Consider the following 17724-nt stretch of genomic DNA (forward strand, 5'->3'; position numbering starts at 1 on the left):
CTGCCATCCCTGCAGCTAGAGATACAGTCAGTGGACTGGCACAGGGCCATGCTCAGCATTAATGTCCTTCCCCCCCTACACCCCAGCTATTTATAGACTAAGCCACATTGCAATCTGCCAGTTCATAAATCAGTAGCGCAGGCTTTTACAAAATTTAACATGAGACCAGTGACCCAGCACAACAGCCATCCAAAATAAACTCTGGCAGGGGGATATTAGACATCTCTCCCCAGAGCAACAAGGGGGCAGATAATTCTTTTATAAAAAGGTTAGTACAACAACAGGGTCCTATGCACGTTAAAACAAATGCCCTCACTCCCCCCGTGCAATGGCAGCTCAGTAGGGAAGGTATTCACATCCTCTTGGGCTCAGTCTGCCTGGCAGGGGCCCAGCCTGTTCAGTATCAACGCAGTGAGAGGGGACGGGTTAGCCAAGGGCAGCTGACATCCCGGTTTGCAGCTCCAGTTGGTGGGGTAGCAAATAACCATAACCACCCCGACTATTTTTCCTGCTACAGGTTAGGCTACTTAACAGCAAGATACTGAAGCCCAGCACATGATGAGGAAGCATCGTCCCCACACAGCTCTGCCAGCGTTTCTCAGCCCCGACGTACCGCACTGTCTCCTCTCCTGGCTACCCACAGCCTGCCGAGGCACCCGAGCTGCTCCCAGCCCACACCATCGCCTCCTCCACCTTGACTCAAGTTTTTAAGAAAAGGTCCATGCTCCTTCAAAGGGCCAAACAGCCAGGGGAAAAAATGAACAAACTACCCCAAAGCAGACACACAAACATCTCCAGGGGCCAGCATCCCTTCTCTCAAGCTACTCTGAAGTAGAGACCCCCACCACAAACCTCCCTCATTCAATAACTCAATCTACCAGAGCTCTCCTAAACCAGTAAACCTCAAAACCTCAACAAAGACGACCAAGCCTTCTGAAGCAGCCCAGCCGACCCTCACACCTCCTGCCCCATCCTTAGGGCTGCTGTTCCCACCTCCCTCCCACAGCCACCGGATCCCTATCCTGTCCCCAACCCTCACACCTCCTGCCCCATCCTTAGGGCTGCTGTTCCCACCTCCCTCCCACAGCCACCGGATCCCTATCCTGTCCCCAGCCCATCAGGCAGGTGGAGCAGCCTGGGATCTGTACCCACTAGAAACTTTCTCCATCACTTTCTCCTTAACCCTTGCTGGCATCTCACGCCTTTCGATGGCCTCAGCCCTACTCCCACCTCCGGCTTCCTCCAGAGTGGATGGCATCAGGCCGGCCGCAGCCCCGCCGTGTCTCCTCACACGGGGCGGCAGCACTTTAGTAGCAGAAAAATGGGAAGAGGAACGTAACCGTGAGGCACAGGGATGTGTTTCAGCAACAAATATCCGAAGAATCAAACTGCCATCCCCAAAAGGCTACTGGGAGCACTTTGGTCAGCCTAAAGACCAGGCCAAAGGGTGCCTGAGCAGCCCCAGGGCTGGAGCCGGTCCATGGCCGTGCCAGCTCCCGGTGCACTGAAACCTCCCGCAGCAGCTCTCCCCCTGCCCCCCCGGGCTCCTCCGCGGCTGGCACCGGCTCCTGGCGCACCGGTGACCTGCCAGAACCTTCCGAAACGCCGGCCTCGGCGGGGCTGCGGGGCCAGGGGCGAGGGCGGCCGGCACGGCTCAGCACTGCGGGGTTCGGCTCGGCCCTGCGCGGGGAGGCCGGGCCGCCTCCGCCCCGCCGCCCCAGTGCCGTGCGGGCGGCTCGCCGGGGCCGCGGGCTGCGCGGGGCGGGCGCTCAGGGCCCAGCCCCGGCCCGGAGGAGCCGCCGCGCCCCGCCCCTTCCTCCGCGCCGCGCCGAGAGCCGGGAGCCGCCGCGCCGCGCTCCGCCATGCCGGTGGGTGCCGGGCCGGGGGCGCGGGCGGCCCTTCGCGGGCCCCGCCCGGCCCTGCACAACGCCTGGGCCCGCCCGGGGGTCGTGTGGGGCCGGGGGCCGTGTGGGGCTGAGGGCTGCGTGGGGCCGGGGGTCGTGTGGGGCTGGGCCAAGAGCCAGCGGAGACGGCGGGGCAGGGAGGGCGCAGCCCGGTACCGGGGACACTGGCGGGGCTTCCCCAGGCTTGGGGGGTCCCTGCCCCGGCACCCGTCTCACCGCCTCTGTGGCCCATCGGCCCGCACGTCGGCCCTCGCAGCACACGGGGCTTTTGTAAAATAAGGCCCTTTGGGGTTTGGGGGAAAAAAATACTCCATAATTACACCGGAAAATCCTAATGGGAAACGTCGTTCCCCAGCTCCATTCCCGGGTGCATCGTGCCCCTGACAGCGGCGGGGGGCAGAGGAGGGGTTTGAATAGAATGAAATACGGGTTGCAGGCAACACATGAAAACCAGCTTTACTTACCTTTTTTAAGGAAAGTAAAAAGCATGTGCAAGAAATTAGGATCCGTCTGGTGCCAAAGGTTGAACACGATGGTTAGTGTTCCAGGCAAGCACGTTTCTGCTGACCCCGTATGTCCCAAGTACTGAAGATAACAGAGGCCCTGGTAGGGTGAAGGGATGAAAAACCAGTACTAATGTTCCTTAAATTTCAGTTTTGTTTGTATTTTTTTTATGAGTTTATTATATTGGGGACCAGAGGCCTTGGACACACAAGAAGAATAGGATGGGCAAACACCAAAGGCCTGGCAGACCAAGTCAGGGCAGCTGGAGGCAGGAGATACTTCTCCTGGGCTCTCCAGGAAAAGTGGAGCGAGTCCAGGAGCAGCCTGTAGACGTGGCAACCACACTGACCCTGCAGGTGGCCCTGCTTGGAGTAGGGGCCAGACAGTCTCCAAAAGCCCCTCGGGAGGATGCTGTGAGGGACAGCACAAGGACACCATAGGGAGGAGTACCAAGAGCTCTCAGTTTTGCTGAGGTTCCCTCAGTGGCATGTATGGGCTTTCTGGTTGGGGAGGATTTGAATCCACCTCCCCAGGGGAAAAGGCAAGTGTGGAGGACGAACACCCCTGCTGCGTTGCCAGCTGTGCCCTCCCTGACCCCTCATCTCCCTCTTTTCAGAAACACGAGTTCTTTGTCGACATGACCTGTGAAGGCTGCTCCAATGCGGTCACCCGTGTCTTGCACAGGCTGGGAGGTGAGTCAGTGCTGAGTGTGTGACAGCCAGCTCGCTGGAGCCAACACCAGCTCCAGGGCAGGCTGACCCTGCCCTGGGATCCTCCATCTTGCAAGGGTAGCGCGGTGGGTAAAAGCTAATGAACCACTGGTTGTTCACGGGACTTTTGTCCTTGACTCTTCTGACCCTTGGATAAATGTCAGGGGAAGGAGTAGCTGCCATGGCTGCAGGTGGCTCTGAATCCCTAGGGCCTTATCCTGAACCCTCTGGGAATGACACTGGCAGACCCCTGCTCAGGCTGCCAGAGGGAAGGGAGGCAGGTATCCTGCCAGACATTGTTCCCAAGAAGGCCTGGGGTATCTGTGGTGCTTTCCTAGATGTGTCATCAGCAGTCTCAGTGAAGAGCTGCTGAGCAGAGCGTTTGGTGGTTGCCTGCATAGCCCGTTTCCAATACTACCTGTAAAATTGTAACCTGTGCCTCCTTTTTCTGGCATTACCAAGAGAGAAGGATCTGGCCTGCGCTCACCAGTTGTGAATACCTGTCATCCTGCTCCCTTGTCCTCACTGAGTGAGAACAGCTTTCAGTCACCCAGGCAAAGGTCTTGCAACTTCTTCCAGACCCTGTTACCAGGCTTTAGCGATCCCACTTCCTCTGTGTCTGGTTGTCAGCACCTCCACCACTCTTCAACATGCTGGCCAATATCAGCCTCATGTGATGATGTGTCAGAGCTCTCAAGGCTGATACGTACCTCCAACCTCCAAATTTTGTGAAAATACATGGCTGGATAGAGGCTTCATGCCCAGTTCCTTTCACCGGGCTGACAGCGGCTCACCCTTATTAGCCACTGTGAAATCCACATGAGAAAATGTCTTTTCCCTCCTCCTGCTTAGAGCTGTTAGCTGGTACCACCACTGAGGAAAACTGTCCTGACCCTGTCCTAACCCCTATGGTAACTCCCTCATTAGTGCCTATCCATACTAAACCACAGCACAGGCTGAGCTGGTTGGAGATTATAGTGGTTGGTTTCAACTCGGCTCATTCTGGTTATTGCATGAGTGATTATCTTGATCCAAGGTGGGGTGAGCCGATACAAGCAGTAGAGAAACTTGGTGCCCAATGCAGATCTATAGGAGACCTGGCTTCCTTCATACCATTGCTGGCAGGACACCAGTTTGGTTTTGCTGGCTAGTGGTGGTATCAGGGTTTGCTGGCAGGAAGCACATGTACATTTGACTGACAGCCTTAGGAGCACAAATGTGTGAACGTGAGCTTTTCCTGTAGTCACATCATTTGACTGCTTCTAACTGTGCAAAATTTTTTCCCTTTCCTGGTAGGTGTCCAGTTTGATATTGACCTGCCCAACAAGAAGGTGTGCATCGACTCGGAGCACAACGTTGACACCCTATTGGAAACCCTGAAGAAGACTGGAAAGAATGCTTCCTATCTGGGGGAGAAGTCCGCACAGTAGCCTTGCCTGGTGTGAGGAGGCTAGGTATATATCAGGTGTATGAAATGCTAAAGAGAGAGATCTGGGCTTTTTCAAGCTTTCCCAGTAAAACAGGCTGCTTCCTGGGAAGCATGTAGTGGGAAAGACCTGTAGGTCCAGCTTCAGCAAACCCCTTATATCCCAGAAGCAACTGGACCACCTACAGCCAGCACCATTCTTGTGTGGGACCCCTTAGCTACCCTGCAAAGCCCATGGGATCCCAGCCATGGCTGTAGTGGAGAGGTAGAACACAGCCTCTGTGCCATTCCCAGGTGAACCTAGGGTTTCCCAGAGCATATTATGCATGAAAACACCTCCCAAAGACATTTACCTGCCAACCAGAGAGAGTGGTGGCCCCCACAATACCAGGGAGGGCAATGGGACCCAAAGACCCCTGTGGGTATGTGATGCAGGGGATTCATTGTTAGCACAAGGACCTCCGACATCTGATTCTGTTCATATCGCTGTTAATTCTCCACTGAACTCAAGGGTGGAAAAAAAGCAGCACCTTGCTACCCTCAAGGATGTAAAATGTCAGGTTTCAGAATAGCTCCCAGCACGCGCAGCCCCTGGCCAACTGGACATCTATCCCAAAGACAACTGGATTGTTGCAGCCTGTCGATTTTCCTAGACTCCCAGCACTATGGGGACATGTACAAAACTCTTTCCTGGCCTGTGAAGTGCTTTTGCAGACAGGGATCAATTTCAGTGGAAAAGAGTGAAGGGCTGTCCACTCGCTGCATGTACCGTTCTTTAGTGCCCAGGATTATTATCTTGCATCTCTTAAGAGTTTGTTTCTGTCAGTGGAGCTTTCTAATCCAATGACATTGTTTTAAAATGCTCTAGTTTGATCATCACAAATACCCGGCACAGATGCACTGAAACCAGTTCATGCTGATTTAATTCCCAGTCAGTAAATTAAATCCGGGATTTACACCAGCAGGAATTAAACTGATATATGGAAGAGTTGAGCTGATACTGATGTACGCATGCAGTAGATATGCATTGTTTTAATCATCTCTATCATTTGAGCAAGCTCTCAATACTTCTTAGACGTTGTTTAAAGTCATAGCTATAATCAACGTCGCTATTTAAAGACAAGAGAGAAACATGCTCTGAATTGATTAGTGCCTCAAATAGTTTTCAGCTCGTAGTATTGACTGCAAGAGCTGTTTTCAACTTGCAGGGACTTGCGGACTACATCTCAAATGCCTGCAGAAGCTAACTAGTACAGCAAAGCTAGTCTCAAATAATGTGGATGTATCCCTTTTTTTCCCTGGCCCTGTGTTTTCACCACTTTCCTTATATTACATCAAGGGAGCCAAGGAGTCAGTTCAGCTGACCCACCTGGCAAAACATTTCTCTTGATGCTTGTTTTCTTACTGGGTTTTAACAGAAGCTATTTGACTTACCCAAGGATAGTAAGATCCAAAGCAAAGGAGAAGGGGTGGCTGGACTGCCCTTGCTAGTAGTTTGCTGCTGGATCACTTCAGCTGTCATGGGAAAAAACCCAATAAATTTAAGTTTTCGAGCACATTTCCCTCCATAGGAAATATTTTTAGGGGTTCATCTATAAAAGGAGGGAGGGAAGTTACAAATCATTGGTGTGGAGCGCGGGTGGATAGCTTTCCTTTAGCCTGTGCCCGGCAGAGGGCATCTTTGTATAATGTTATCTTCTCTGTGCCTTGGTATTTTTTCCTTTTATTTATTTATTTATTTTGCAGGAACTCAAACATGATTTCAGCAGAAAGATGGCTTAACTGTTTGCATATCTCCCAACTTCCTGTCATATGACTTTTACTACCCTGCCAGATGTTGGAAAACAGAGGGCCGACAGGAGGGGGCAGCTGTGTCTTGGGCTTTAAAAGTGAAGAAATCTAAAGGAGGAGGTTACACACTGTTTGTAGTCCCACAGTAAATTGAGGTGCTGCTTCTATCCTTCAGTGCATGTCTATGTGTCTTGTGTGTCTTTGTACTGCTTTAAGTGGTTTTCTGTAAAAGAGACGGCTCTTAGGGATGGGAAACTACCCATTACATGCAAGACAAGCCTCTCAGGAAATTGCACCTATCTTTATAAGCTGACTGCAACCCTTGCCTGAGGGACACGTCTCAGGAGAACTGAGCTCAAATGTCACTTAGGTTCACGGAGTCTAGGTCTTGGCAGATGTCCTTCAGTCACAGAACAGACAAACTTTCCACATGGGATGCAAATGCTGGGAAGGGACTCTTGCAGCCCCTGTAAGTCAAAGATAGCCAAGTGGCCTTTGAGCTAGATGGAGCCTTGAGCAGAAGCGTGCAGAAGGGAATGCCTGTGCTGATGAGAAGTGCAGAAGGGATGGAGGAAGGAGAGGGCTGTGGGAATCTCTTCAAGGTCTCTTATTTCTTGACCCAGTAACCAGGGTTATGGGCTGTACTGTTGCTTTGCCCAGCTCCCATCCATTTAATTCAGGTTTTCAGCCCAGTGAAAGGATTACATGTGTCTGTCCCAGTCTACTGTCGCTTTTCACGTGGGGGATGTCTCCTATGCCTACCAGTCACAGGTGACTTGTTCTACAGAAAGGGAAGCCAACTAAAGACTGAAGGAAAAAGTTACTCTGTATTTAAGAGATTTTTCACACCTGAACGTTGAGATTACTTTTGATGTAGTTGCAATCTGTTCTTTTCTTAGAGTGGTTTAGTACTTCGAAGTCCTCCTTTACCATTGATCTACAGCACAATTAATTGCTGTAGACACTTGCAGGGGCTGGAGACACTTCAAGGAAAGTGTTGCAGAGACTTTTTAATTTAAGAGAAGCTAAAGGGTAAAAGGGTAACATTGCTGCATTATTTTCTTGCATTAAAGTCTCCTAGTGGCAGGAAGTTTCCAGAGCCAAGGCCTAGAACTGCAGCCTATTCTGCTTTGTGCCCATGCACTCCAATGCACGGCATGACACCACCAGGGTCCCAGTTGGGTGAGTGGATCCCTTTCCCTAGCCCTTCCTTGCTGGTCTGAGCTGGTGTTTGCCAGTGTTAGTTATTATTTATTGCTTTCAGCTTCCTCCCAGGCTTGGCCAGTGCATCCACCAGCAGCTGGTTTGCCCATGGCTCGGCTCTTCTGGCAGTGGGAAGAACGTGCTGTTGGTTTGGCGTGGAGCTGGATGGCACGTGGTGGCATGGCTGGCTTTGGAGCCAGCAGTCCTTGTGGCACTTGCTGTCTGCCAGACTGGCAGGCAGGATTGGCAGTGTTGCGCTCACAGAGGATAACTCTCAGTCTGTCTTGCTGTAAACCAGGCCGCTCGTCCTTGATGTCTGGGCTGTAGCTTATGCTCGCCACAATCCCCCAGCTGCTCTGCTCCCCTCTCCCTGTCCTGCTGAACTGTCTGTTTTGGTTAAAGCCTGCTTATCTCTGAGCCAGACAAGGAAAGGTTTCTACCCACAGCTAGCCAGGAGACTCATGCAGATACCCAAAGTTTCATCACCCGTCTGCAGGGCTGCAGTCTCCCAGGCCTTCTCTCAGCATGCTTTAAGCTCTTGCCTGCTGCAGAAATGACATTGCAGCTTTGGGTGGACATCGGCTGCAGTGACAAGCTGTGGTCACCTCGAGCTGGCTACGGAGTGTGGTGGGAATACAAGCTGCTCAGAGGAGAGAGGAGTGACCTGACAAAGCCTGCCCAGAGCTGGTCTCTATCCATCAGAACAGTGATGTCCAGGCTGGGGACTCTTCCCCTCCTGGTCCCTGCCCCGGGCTGTAAGTAATGCCTCTAACTGTCCCTCGCAGCAAGCAATCGATACACTAGGCTGCTGTGTTCTGCCTGGCCATTAGTGTCATTTACAGCCCCTATAATTTCCCTGTGCGCGCAGCATGGCAGGGGCTGCCCACAGCCACTTCCCTGAGGCGCCCCTGTCACTTGCTTCCCAACGGAGGCTGCAGGCGCGGGGTCCGTGGGCTTTCGTACCTGATGGCTCATGGCATTTGGTATCCTCACTCGCTGTTTCACAACAGAGGGGACAGAGGGGTGACAAGTCTGCATAAGCCACCTCTCTCTGGTGCCATACCCTGAAGATGCTGATGGGAGTGAGCAGTTGGGAAAGCACCAAGGGCTCCCTGCTTCAGCCTTCCTTCAGTGGCCCCAGTGTTCAGACCCTCCCATCACATCTCTCTCCCTTTCCCTAGGCCTGTGAAGAAGGGAAGTGAGCTCCTAGGGTTTCTTCTCTAGCCAAGAAGAGGGAAGTGCTGTAATGGTTACTAACCCCAGCACTCCAGGCACATTTAGTGAAAATATCAAAGAACTGGGACAACTCCTGAGCAGGGCTGGAGGATGATGCCCAAGCTGCTGCTTGTTCTCTCCACCAAAAGCCCAGCAGGACAGCCTTACTTATGCTTCCCCCATCAACCTTGCAGGCTTATCGGGGGAACAGGACATTTCAACTAGACCAAGCAATCTGCAGAACATTCTCTTTCTGCCTGCTTTCCTTTCCTCCAGATAAGATAAGGTGTTTGGGGAAGATGACCTGCTGCTCCTGCCTCCAGGACAGTGAATGCAGGCAGCTCTGCACCAGCGCTCTAGAAGCAGTGGCTCTGCAGGAGCACAGGGTGCCTCCCAAAGGGCCACCTCTCCCACAAATACACAGCCAGAGCTGTGTTCAGTCCTTGCTGTGGCAGTCCCTGTGACAGTCCTTGCTTTGGTGTGTGGGCCGTATTTGGGCTGGTTACAGCTGGGCTAGGGAAGTGAAGGAAGGGTGATTAAGTCCGACCAGAGCAGAAGACCTGCAGGGCAGCTGGCTGAGAGACTTCTAAAAAAGCTTTGGGAGAAAAACCAACTCCTCCGTAGCATCTCAAAGGATAAGACAGTCAGTACCTAAGCAGAACCTCTGCTCCACCACTGCCCAACTTCAAGATCTCCAAAATCTTCAGCAGACTGGCCTGAAATTGGCCACTGGGTTGCATGTCATGGAGAGGGACCGCAACAAGCTTGCACAAATAGTATGGTCGCAATAATTTCCACAGGAAACAATATGCCAGACACTGAGGCTGGGAGACTGTCTTCAGACAAGGAAATGCTCAGTTTGCAGAGCAAACAGGAAAGGGCGGCGCTTGGAAAAGGAGCTTTCCTGTACCACAGACACCCTGGCTCTGCAGGACATCCCAGTGACCTGCTGGAAGAGGGACATGTCAGCCCTGCCAGCTGCAGGACGAGCAGCTGGGGAGGTGCCGTTCAGCGCATTGCCATTCCTGTCCTCCCACCAGCAGCAGTTCACGCCTGGTTTCTTCACAAGGTTCTCAGCCCAGCTCCAGCTGAACTGTGAGAGTCTGTGAAATGCCTCTAACTGCAGCACCAGTGAGAACTGGGCAAACCGGGAGGGACAAGCTTGAAAAGTTCTGTTGTTTCCCCTGCCTCAAAATTATCTTTGCTTCCCCCTCCCCCCCATGGTGTTTCCAACAGAAAGCATTTGCTTTTCTCACCCACCTTATTGCATTTGTAGCATTGCCGTTCTTGAAGTGCTGCTCTGCTTCTGCGTGTCATTTTTCAACCAGCGTTACCTTCCCCCACTTTCTAAACCAAAATCCAATTTCAGTAGAAAAGTCTATGGCCTCCAAAGCCCAGTCCTCTATCCACAAAAGAAAAAGCTGCCCTGGTTATCCCAGAGCTGCCTTAAGTACCACTGGCTTTTTGGCACTTTCTAATTACCAGCTGACAGGCAGGGGATGATTTTAACCAAAGGAACAGCTGTGCTCAGCTGAACCACCCAGTAAATGAGAGAATTTCCAAGATAACACCACAGGCTGCAGAAAGCAGACAAGGGACGGGAGATCCCCTTCAGTGCCTGCACATGGTGATCTCTGATGGTTTGGAGAGGTAAATTGCTGTGAAATTTTGGGGTGGGAAAGAAGGATTCAGTTTGCAGGAATTCCGGGCGTGTCATGTCTGGGTGTTAAGACTGTTACATGAGGGATTCACTTCCAAATGATGGGGATTTTCTAGTCTTACTCTGCTTTTAAATGTTTGCTGTAAGAAACAAGGCACCTTAGGCTTCCACCTTCGCTTGCCTGCCTGCTCCCAGCCCAGGCATGACAGTAGCAGTGCTGGGAGCTGGATGAACACCAAGACTAATGTTTGACTTGCAAGCAGGATCATACCCCCATGCTTTTGGGGTCAGCATCTGCAACATTGTCCTGACCATCTGCTCTTTGAGCTAGAGCCCTGCAGCTGGACCTGTAGGTCCCCATTGCACTAGGCTGGGTGTCCATAGTCACAAGCATCTCCCTAAGTGGTTGTATATCTCCCGATGGAGGCCAGGCATGATGGAACAGGCAGATAACGCAGTCCCTTGGAGGGACTCAAGCTGCAAAATTGGCTGGAAAAAGCTTGGTGTTGTCTCCGAACTAAATGTGCTGGTCTTGCATCCTTTCAGTAAGGTCTGCAAAGACCCACTCTTCCTTGTCGAGAGGCCACAGCTGGGCTGAGGCCATTCTGTAAGATGGGTGATGCATTGAGCTGTCCTGATGCTTGCTGCACTGAGGTGCAGAGCAATGGCAAAGGCCCTTGCTGGTTCCCACTCCCCTGTGGGAGATTTCCCATGTGACCATCGCAGCAGCTTCCCACATTGCAGCTTCTGAAACAGCAGAACACACAGGGACATGACAGACTCCCCCTCCAAGAGTGTGACAGCATAAATAAGGGGAAAAAAAACCCCAAACCAAACAAAAAACAGCCTTAATTAAGAACTTCAAGAGCAGGAAATATGCACGTGTGCTAGCCAGAGCACAAATATTTTCTTTTGGAGCTGCTTTCTGTAAGGGTTCAGCAAGGTGATCAAGTCTGGGTTACAGAGCAAGGGCAGCAAACAGTTCCCAGCCCCCTCCGGAAGGCAGTGGCCACAGGGCACTGCTGTTCTGCATCCTTCCCTGGTGCTCCAGCCTTTGGCTTTAGCCTCCCACAGTATATACTGCAGCTATTCAACCATTTGGCTAAAAGCAGATGGGGAGGGAGAGAAAACAAAAAGTCTAATGAGAGGGAGAAAGGCAGCTTTTGTGCTGCCTCTGTTTGCAAAAGACAGCCCAAGCCCCTTTTGGACTAAGGTTTAATTTATTGGACCCTGGAGAGCTGAGGTTCACAGCCCCACAGCTGCTGCAGACGGTGGCATTTTGGGGCAGCGATAGGGAGCAGGTAGGGAGCCGCTCTCACGCTTGAGGAGCTCCCTCAGAGGGGCTGTGGGATACATGGGACGCGATGCAAGGTCCCAGGCTGCTCTGGGGAGGGCAGATCTGCTCCATGACTGTTCTGCTACATGGACCTGTCCCAGGTCACCTGGAAGGGACAAAGGAAACTGGTCTACATAGGCAGGAGCCTTCAGCCTGGCCCTTCCTGCTATTGTCCCTCTGCTCTTCATGCCTGTTCCTGAGCACCTCCTGAAAGACTCCGGGTGTTACATAGCTGTGTTCGGGTTTCCTCCTCACCAGCCCAGGCCAGTGGGCTGCTGTGCTCTGACTGGGACAGGCCACAGCCAGAAGAGAGATGCTGCAGCATTTCAGACTCCCCCACAGTTCCCAGTTTCCTGCTAGTATGACATTCCCAGGGCAGGACCGTCTCTGTAAGCCCATCTGAGACCTGCTTACCCGTTTTCAACAGATGGATGAGAAAATGTTAAAGCAACAAATGCAGCTCATTCCCTTGCGAATGAAAGGAGACGCTTGAATGGAGCAGGAATCCACTGTGCCCAAGCACCCTCCTGCCCCATTTCAGATGAACCAAATTCCTCCCCTCCGAAGCTCCTGCTCAGCCGTGGGCACAGCTTGGCCCACAGAAGCCAGCGTCAGCATGGTGCACAATGCCCAGCAATCACAACAGGGGCTGCTGGCTTAATCTGTTCTGCACAGCTTTAAAAAAAGCCAACCCACGCAGCTATTGTCAGGGTGATCCCACCGATTGCATCAGAAGTCTGCATGGGACATGGGGCTGTCTCGAGGGTGTGCAGGGCTTGGGGTGGGGAGGGTGCCTGGGGTGCTGCCTGCTCAGGATGGCGTTGTAGGGAGCAGCCCTGGTGTCCCTGGGGCTGCTTTCTCAGGCTTGACAGATGAGCTGCAGTACAGGCTTGTGCTGTGCTGCTGACCTCAGAGACAGCCTATGGTCCTTTGGCTTTTGCCGTGCCTTTGTGTCTCAGCTGAGCTGGTGGGGTTTACTCCTCCATATCACCCCTCCAAAGGCATGGGACAAAACACTTTGTATCTCTCTTTGGTGGAGAAAACCCTGATACCAGTATTTGCATCTATATTTCCCTTTATTTTTTCTTTCCCCACTTTCCCTGCCTTTGACCGGTGCTAAATGCTTGTGCACTCCCAGGAGCAGCCAGCAAAGCAGGCGGCTTGGTGGGAATGATCCAATTTCCAGAGCAACTGGGATGGGACTGAGTCCAGAGCGTCCTCAGCTCACAGTGCCGCTCTTATTTCTCCATGATTTCCTCTCCGTTTGCTTTCTTAATTCAGCCTGTTCTTGGCCAGGGGAGAAGCCAAAAAAGCAGAGATGTGGCACATCCAGAGTCCTCCCCACTGGCTTTACAACCGCTGGGGGATTTTTAGCTCTCCCATTTCAGGAGCAGCCCTCCAAGCTTTCCCAGCCCTGAGGTCAAAACATGTCGAAGTATGGCCAAAGCAAGAGCATAGGAAGCCAAGAGGCCAGTTCTGACGCTTTAAAGGCTCTGCACTGAGCTGTTGGCTTCTCACCAAGGGTCCATGTGCTGAAGACAGGGACATGCATCCTCAGGTAAGGATCATCATCCTTTGCCTCTAGCACTGGCCGCCCAGGCCCACCTCCACCATGAACCTGCTGGGGACAGCTGGAACTACAATTGCTGGTGTGTCCAAAGGAAAACCAGAAAGGTGGGGCCCTTGTGCACAACCAATTATCTCACCTAAGTGTCTCCAAACCCCTCTTGCCATTCATTTGCCTCCCCTCTCCCTGGCGGAGTCAGTTGTCCACAACTCCCCTAAACAGGGTCTCAGCACGCCAGTGGAGAGGTGCGTGCTCAGCTGCATGACAGACGGCTCAGCAGAGGCTGCATTAGCGAGAAGCCAGCAAACCTTCCCTGTGAGCTGCCCAGAGCTCCCACAAACAGCAGGAACGGTACTTGGGATAGGTGCCGTAAGAGCTGCTTTGGGGCAAAGGGAGCTGGGCACGAATCACTCTTTGCCACAGAAAACAATAGACCTGACCCAACCCAAACCCCATGCAGGAGGGGTTTAAAATTTATCCCTAGAGCAGGATAACACAGCAAACCTCCAACTGTTATTTTCAGATTTACAAACCCAGCAGAGAAGCTGCCAATTCCTGCCAGAGAAGCAAACTTGTTTGTGTGTGTGTGCATAAAAATGAAAGCCAGGCGCTGCTCCCCATGCCTGGCATTGTCTCTGTGCCCTGTGGCTGGGCAGCAGCTCAGCCCTGTAGTGCGTGGGGGAGTGGGGAGGGAAAGTGTCCTTGTTCCACACTGAAACGGACCCTCCCAGGTTTGCAGGGCAGAGCTTGTTCCCAGGCTGGGGGCAAGAGGCTGGAGCCCACTCCCCAACACATCAGCCTGGGATCACACTCCAGATGCACCCATAAGTAGATGCAAAAAAAAGGGGCTGGGAGAGGATATCTCATTCCCTGTTATCCCCTCCCTTCCCTTCTTCCACAGAGCTCCAGAAAATTCAGGGGGAGGGATGCACTTTCCAACTCCACTGGAAAAGGCTGAACATGGAGGAATTTGGGGAGGAGACAGAGATGTCCCTTCTCATTCAGCCTGTTCACCCACACTTTTCCAGCACAGGTTCCCTCAGTACCACTCCCTATTTCTAACCCCTTGGAGGAAAAGAACAAATATGGCCCCACCTTAAGTGAGATGACATCAGTGTCGGTTCAGGCACACCTCAAGCAGTGAGGACCTTTGCTTTTGGGGATCGGACTGGATGACCCTTAAAGGTCCCTTCCTACCCAAACTATTCTGTGATTCTATGATTCTTGAGAGTTACATGTAGGAAGAGGAGCAGGAAAGGAGCCCTTGGGCACACACAGGACACGACCTCCCTGGCCCGCTGCAGGGATGCCCTTGGTCCACAGCTGCATCAGCCCCTGTGTGCATTAAAGAAGGAAACAACTGAACATCCCTGTGGCCGGGATGGTGTGAGCTGCCTGCATCCAGCCAGGTGACCTTCACTAATCTCAAAGCACAGTGTGTTCTCCCTCCTGGTTTGCAGCTGGGTATCTCCAGAGAGGCCCAGACAATTCCCTGCACCATGCCATTCAACAAAAATGGTGGTTTCCCTGATTTCCTGGTTCCCACCTTTCCCTCCCCCCAAGTCAACACAGAATTTTTTTGAACATTCATGACATTAAAAATCCACTCCATTAATCCTGATAATAAATCCTGGGTGAGCTCACCTCCCAGGGTGGCATGGGCAAGGCAGGCTGGTGCAGGAGAGAGGATGTGCCAGGCACCTTTAGCAAGTCTGAAATTAAGGAGCTGGAGGACAGTGTCACTGCCAATGCTCATTTCTTACCTTTGTAATTTTCTGCTTACTCTTTGCAGATACCTGATATGATTAATGCTCATTAGCAGTCTCAGCATCACACAGGAAGAGTTCAGGCGTCTCTCCCCAGGGCTCCCATTTCAGGGAATAATTTTTTCCACCAGTTTTTCCCATAAAAGAGAAGCTTAAAAGGGAGTCCTTCAAATCTGGTGTTTTTTTTAAACTGTGGTTCTGGTCCCTCCATCTCCTTAAATAGCTGCTGATAACAGACACAGGGCATACAGCAGGGAGAAACACTGCTAGTTTTAGTAGAAGGTCCCGAAGGAGAGACCCAGCTCTGGGCCAGGCACAGGATGGAAAGTCACAGCACTCGCTCAGGGCCCCGCACGACCTGGCTATTTTGGGGCTGACCACGTCCCACCTTGCCCCAAGCCCACAGACACGGTGCAGCATCAGCCCCAAGCCTTCCCACAGCCTATTCCTGCCCACAGCACTGCTCCTCCCCGCAGTGCCGGCTCCTGCCAAACCCCGGGCAAACTGGATGGTGTTTTTTGAAGGGAAGTAAACAAGTTTCAGGGCTAAATTGAGATCCCTAGAACTCATCACAGTGAAGCAATGACAGATGAGGTATTTTCCATATATGCCCTCCTATGGCTAAAGGTGTTGTGTCCTCTTGGGTTTCTTTTACCCTTTGATCAGTGAAATCCCATCAAACTCCAGACAGATGAAGCAAATGATTCCTCCACTGACAGGCTTTTGCAAGGAGCAGAATATTTATGCATGGCCATAAATATCTGAATTGCTCAGCGCAGGAAGATTTTAAGGGACTTGAACTCCCCAGGGTAAAATCCAGTCTGGGGAGATGAGTTTACAAGGGCTCAGAAATGCACTTGAAGATTATTTGGAGGGAGGCAGCAAGCAGACATGGTAGGGAGGTCAGTGCTTTCGCTGTCGCTGTTGTCCTGGAGCGGCTGTGTTTGTAAATCACAGAGTCATCAGATGCTAAAATCCTCGAGTGGTTGTCAGCTCAGCTCCTACCAGCCCGACCTACCCTGCCCCAACAGCCCTTCCCTCAGCTGTTTCATGGCAGGGATGGCTCAGCCTCCCAAGACATCCCACTCCAAAGCCTTGCTGTCAAAAAGTATTTCCTACCGTCTCCCCTATATCTTCTTTGCCAGGTTCTAAGACTACCTGCGACTGGATTTTTGCTCTGTACAGGATCTTCCCAAATGCATGTTGCCAAAATCAATCCCATTTCGTCTCCTTTAAGGGACATCCTGTTCATGGAGCCTCCTGCACCCAGCAGCCTGGCTCATTTGCCTGGTACATCTCAAGCCAGGGCTTGTTCTGAAGTGAGTTCAGCTCAGGCAGGAAGTCTCAGAGCAATAGATTGAAAAAATGCAGATTCTCGGGGTGGATACTTGCAGGCTTAGTCAGGGTGACCCTATTGCACCAGGCACCCTCACACCGTGCCCTACCTGCTGGGCTGGGATGCAGCCACAGCTCCAGCACGACGCGATTCCCATCCGGGGATGCTGTAATAGCCCCAGTGCGCAGTGCTAGAGGGGACATGGCCTCTTGGGATCCCTCTGCACGGCATGAAGCTGCTTTTTGCAGCTTGCGCAGCAGCAGGACAGCTGGGTCTGTACAGCTGCAGGGGTTCGGGACAGTGCTGGAAGCACTGAGCCATACACAGACTGAATTACTGCAGGACAGGGGTGGCTGGGGGGGGGAATATTTTGATAGGGTTTTGCCAGCAGTGAGTGTTAATAGGAGGAACAATAAAGTCCTGTTCTTCAGCCTCCATGGGGGACTGCAAAACTTTCCAGACTTTAACAAGCAGCCCAGCCTCCCTGTCACCAACACGCCTTGCCCTCCCCAAGACTATCTCTCCCTCCTTTTCACCTACAGCAGCGCACAAGCCTGGAGCGAAAGCAGCCACCACTTAAAACCCATGTTCTCAGCTGCCAGGCTCATGGGGACAGCAAATAATACTAAGGACACCAAACCCTGCTGCTTGCTTTGCCTCAGCCATGATCCCAGTCCATGGCAGCTCTTCCCCTTCACTTCTCAGCCCTGCTGGACACTCACCAGTCTGCCCACTGCATTGTGTCCCAGACAGGCCAGCCATCTGAACAGGCTCCCAGCAAAGGCATGGCCCAAGAGACCACTGCTTTCATTCCCAAGATGCAAGGGTGCAGGGCTGATTAAATGCAATTAAGAGGGTCTGATTATCAGTGGTTGTGGAGTAAGCAGACAATTCATCTGAGAATCAAGCTTTTCTCAGAGAACCTCACACTCATGACCCCCAAAAACAAAGGCAGCTGGTCCCAGAGAGCCTTGTGAAACCTGGCATTTGCCTTTCTGGTCTTATCCTCACCTGTGGTTATCACCACTGCTTTCCAGGTGGCATTTGGATGTCCTGGAGCTGACACAGCTTCACCTGGGTACCTCCATCAAGGCTGCCTTTTAGAAGAGATTTTTAGGCTGTGTTTATCCATGCAAAAAAAGCTGCCATTGCAGCCCAGGAGCTTCCCTCTTACCACATGTCCCAGGGGCTTGAAGGTGGATTCCTGTTTATTTCCTTAAGCAGCTCTATTCATAGCCTTCAAAAGCTGCCAAGCCGCATCTGTCAGGCCCAAGAGGACTCGAAAGTGCATCTTAGGTAAACACCA

At 52.2% G+C, this 17724-nt stretch overlaps 1 protein-coding gene across 3 annotated transcripts; it reads left to right on the top strand.

The window, feature by feature from the left end:
- Positions 1 to 1709: 1709 nt before the first annotated feature.
- On the top strand, positions 1710 to 6514 carry ATOX1 (antioxidant 1 copper chaperone). Of its 3 annotated transcripts, none has more exons than XM_056349248.1 (4): positions 1710 to 1868; positions 3025 to 3100; positions 4415 to 4583; positions 6291 to 6514. In XM_056349248.1, exons 1-3 carry the CDS (start codon positions 1863 to 1865, stop codon positions 4546 to 4548), a joined length of 216 nt encoding a protein of 71 aa, XP_056205223.1. In that variant the 5' UTR covers positions 1710 to 1862; the 3' UTR covers positions 4549 to 4583; positions 6291 to 6514. The 3 variants fall into 3 exon arrangements, with proteins under 3 accessions (XP_056205223.1, XP_056205221.1, XP_056205222.1); XM_056349246.1 differs by having other exon boundaries at positions 4415 to 4572; XM_056349247.1 differs by having other exon boundaries at positions 4415 to 4559.
- Positions 6515 to 17724: the final 11210 nt, after the last annotated feature.

Source organism: Falco biarmicus, chromosome 8 (assembly GCF_023638135.1).
Source record: "Falco biarmicus isolate bFalBia1 chromosome 8, bFalBia1.pri, whole genome shotgun sequence".
Taxonomy (NCBI): Eukaryota; Metazoa; Chordata; class Aves; order Falconiformes; family Falconidae; genus Falco; species Falco biarmicus.

What these genes read in the sequence shown, in the direction of transcription:
- ATOX1 (XM_056349248.1), top strand. An exon ending in TGTCTTGCACAGGCTGGGAG is followed by an intron (nt 3,101 to 4,414) that starts GTGAGTCAGTGC and finishes CTTTCCTGGTAG; the next exon opens with GTGTCCAGTTTGATATTGAC.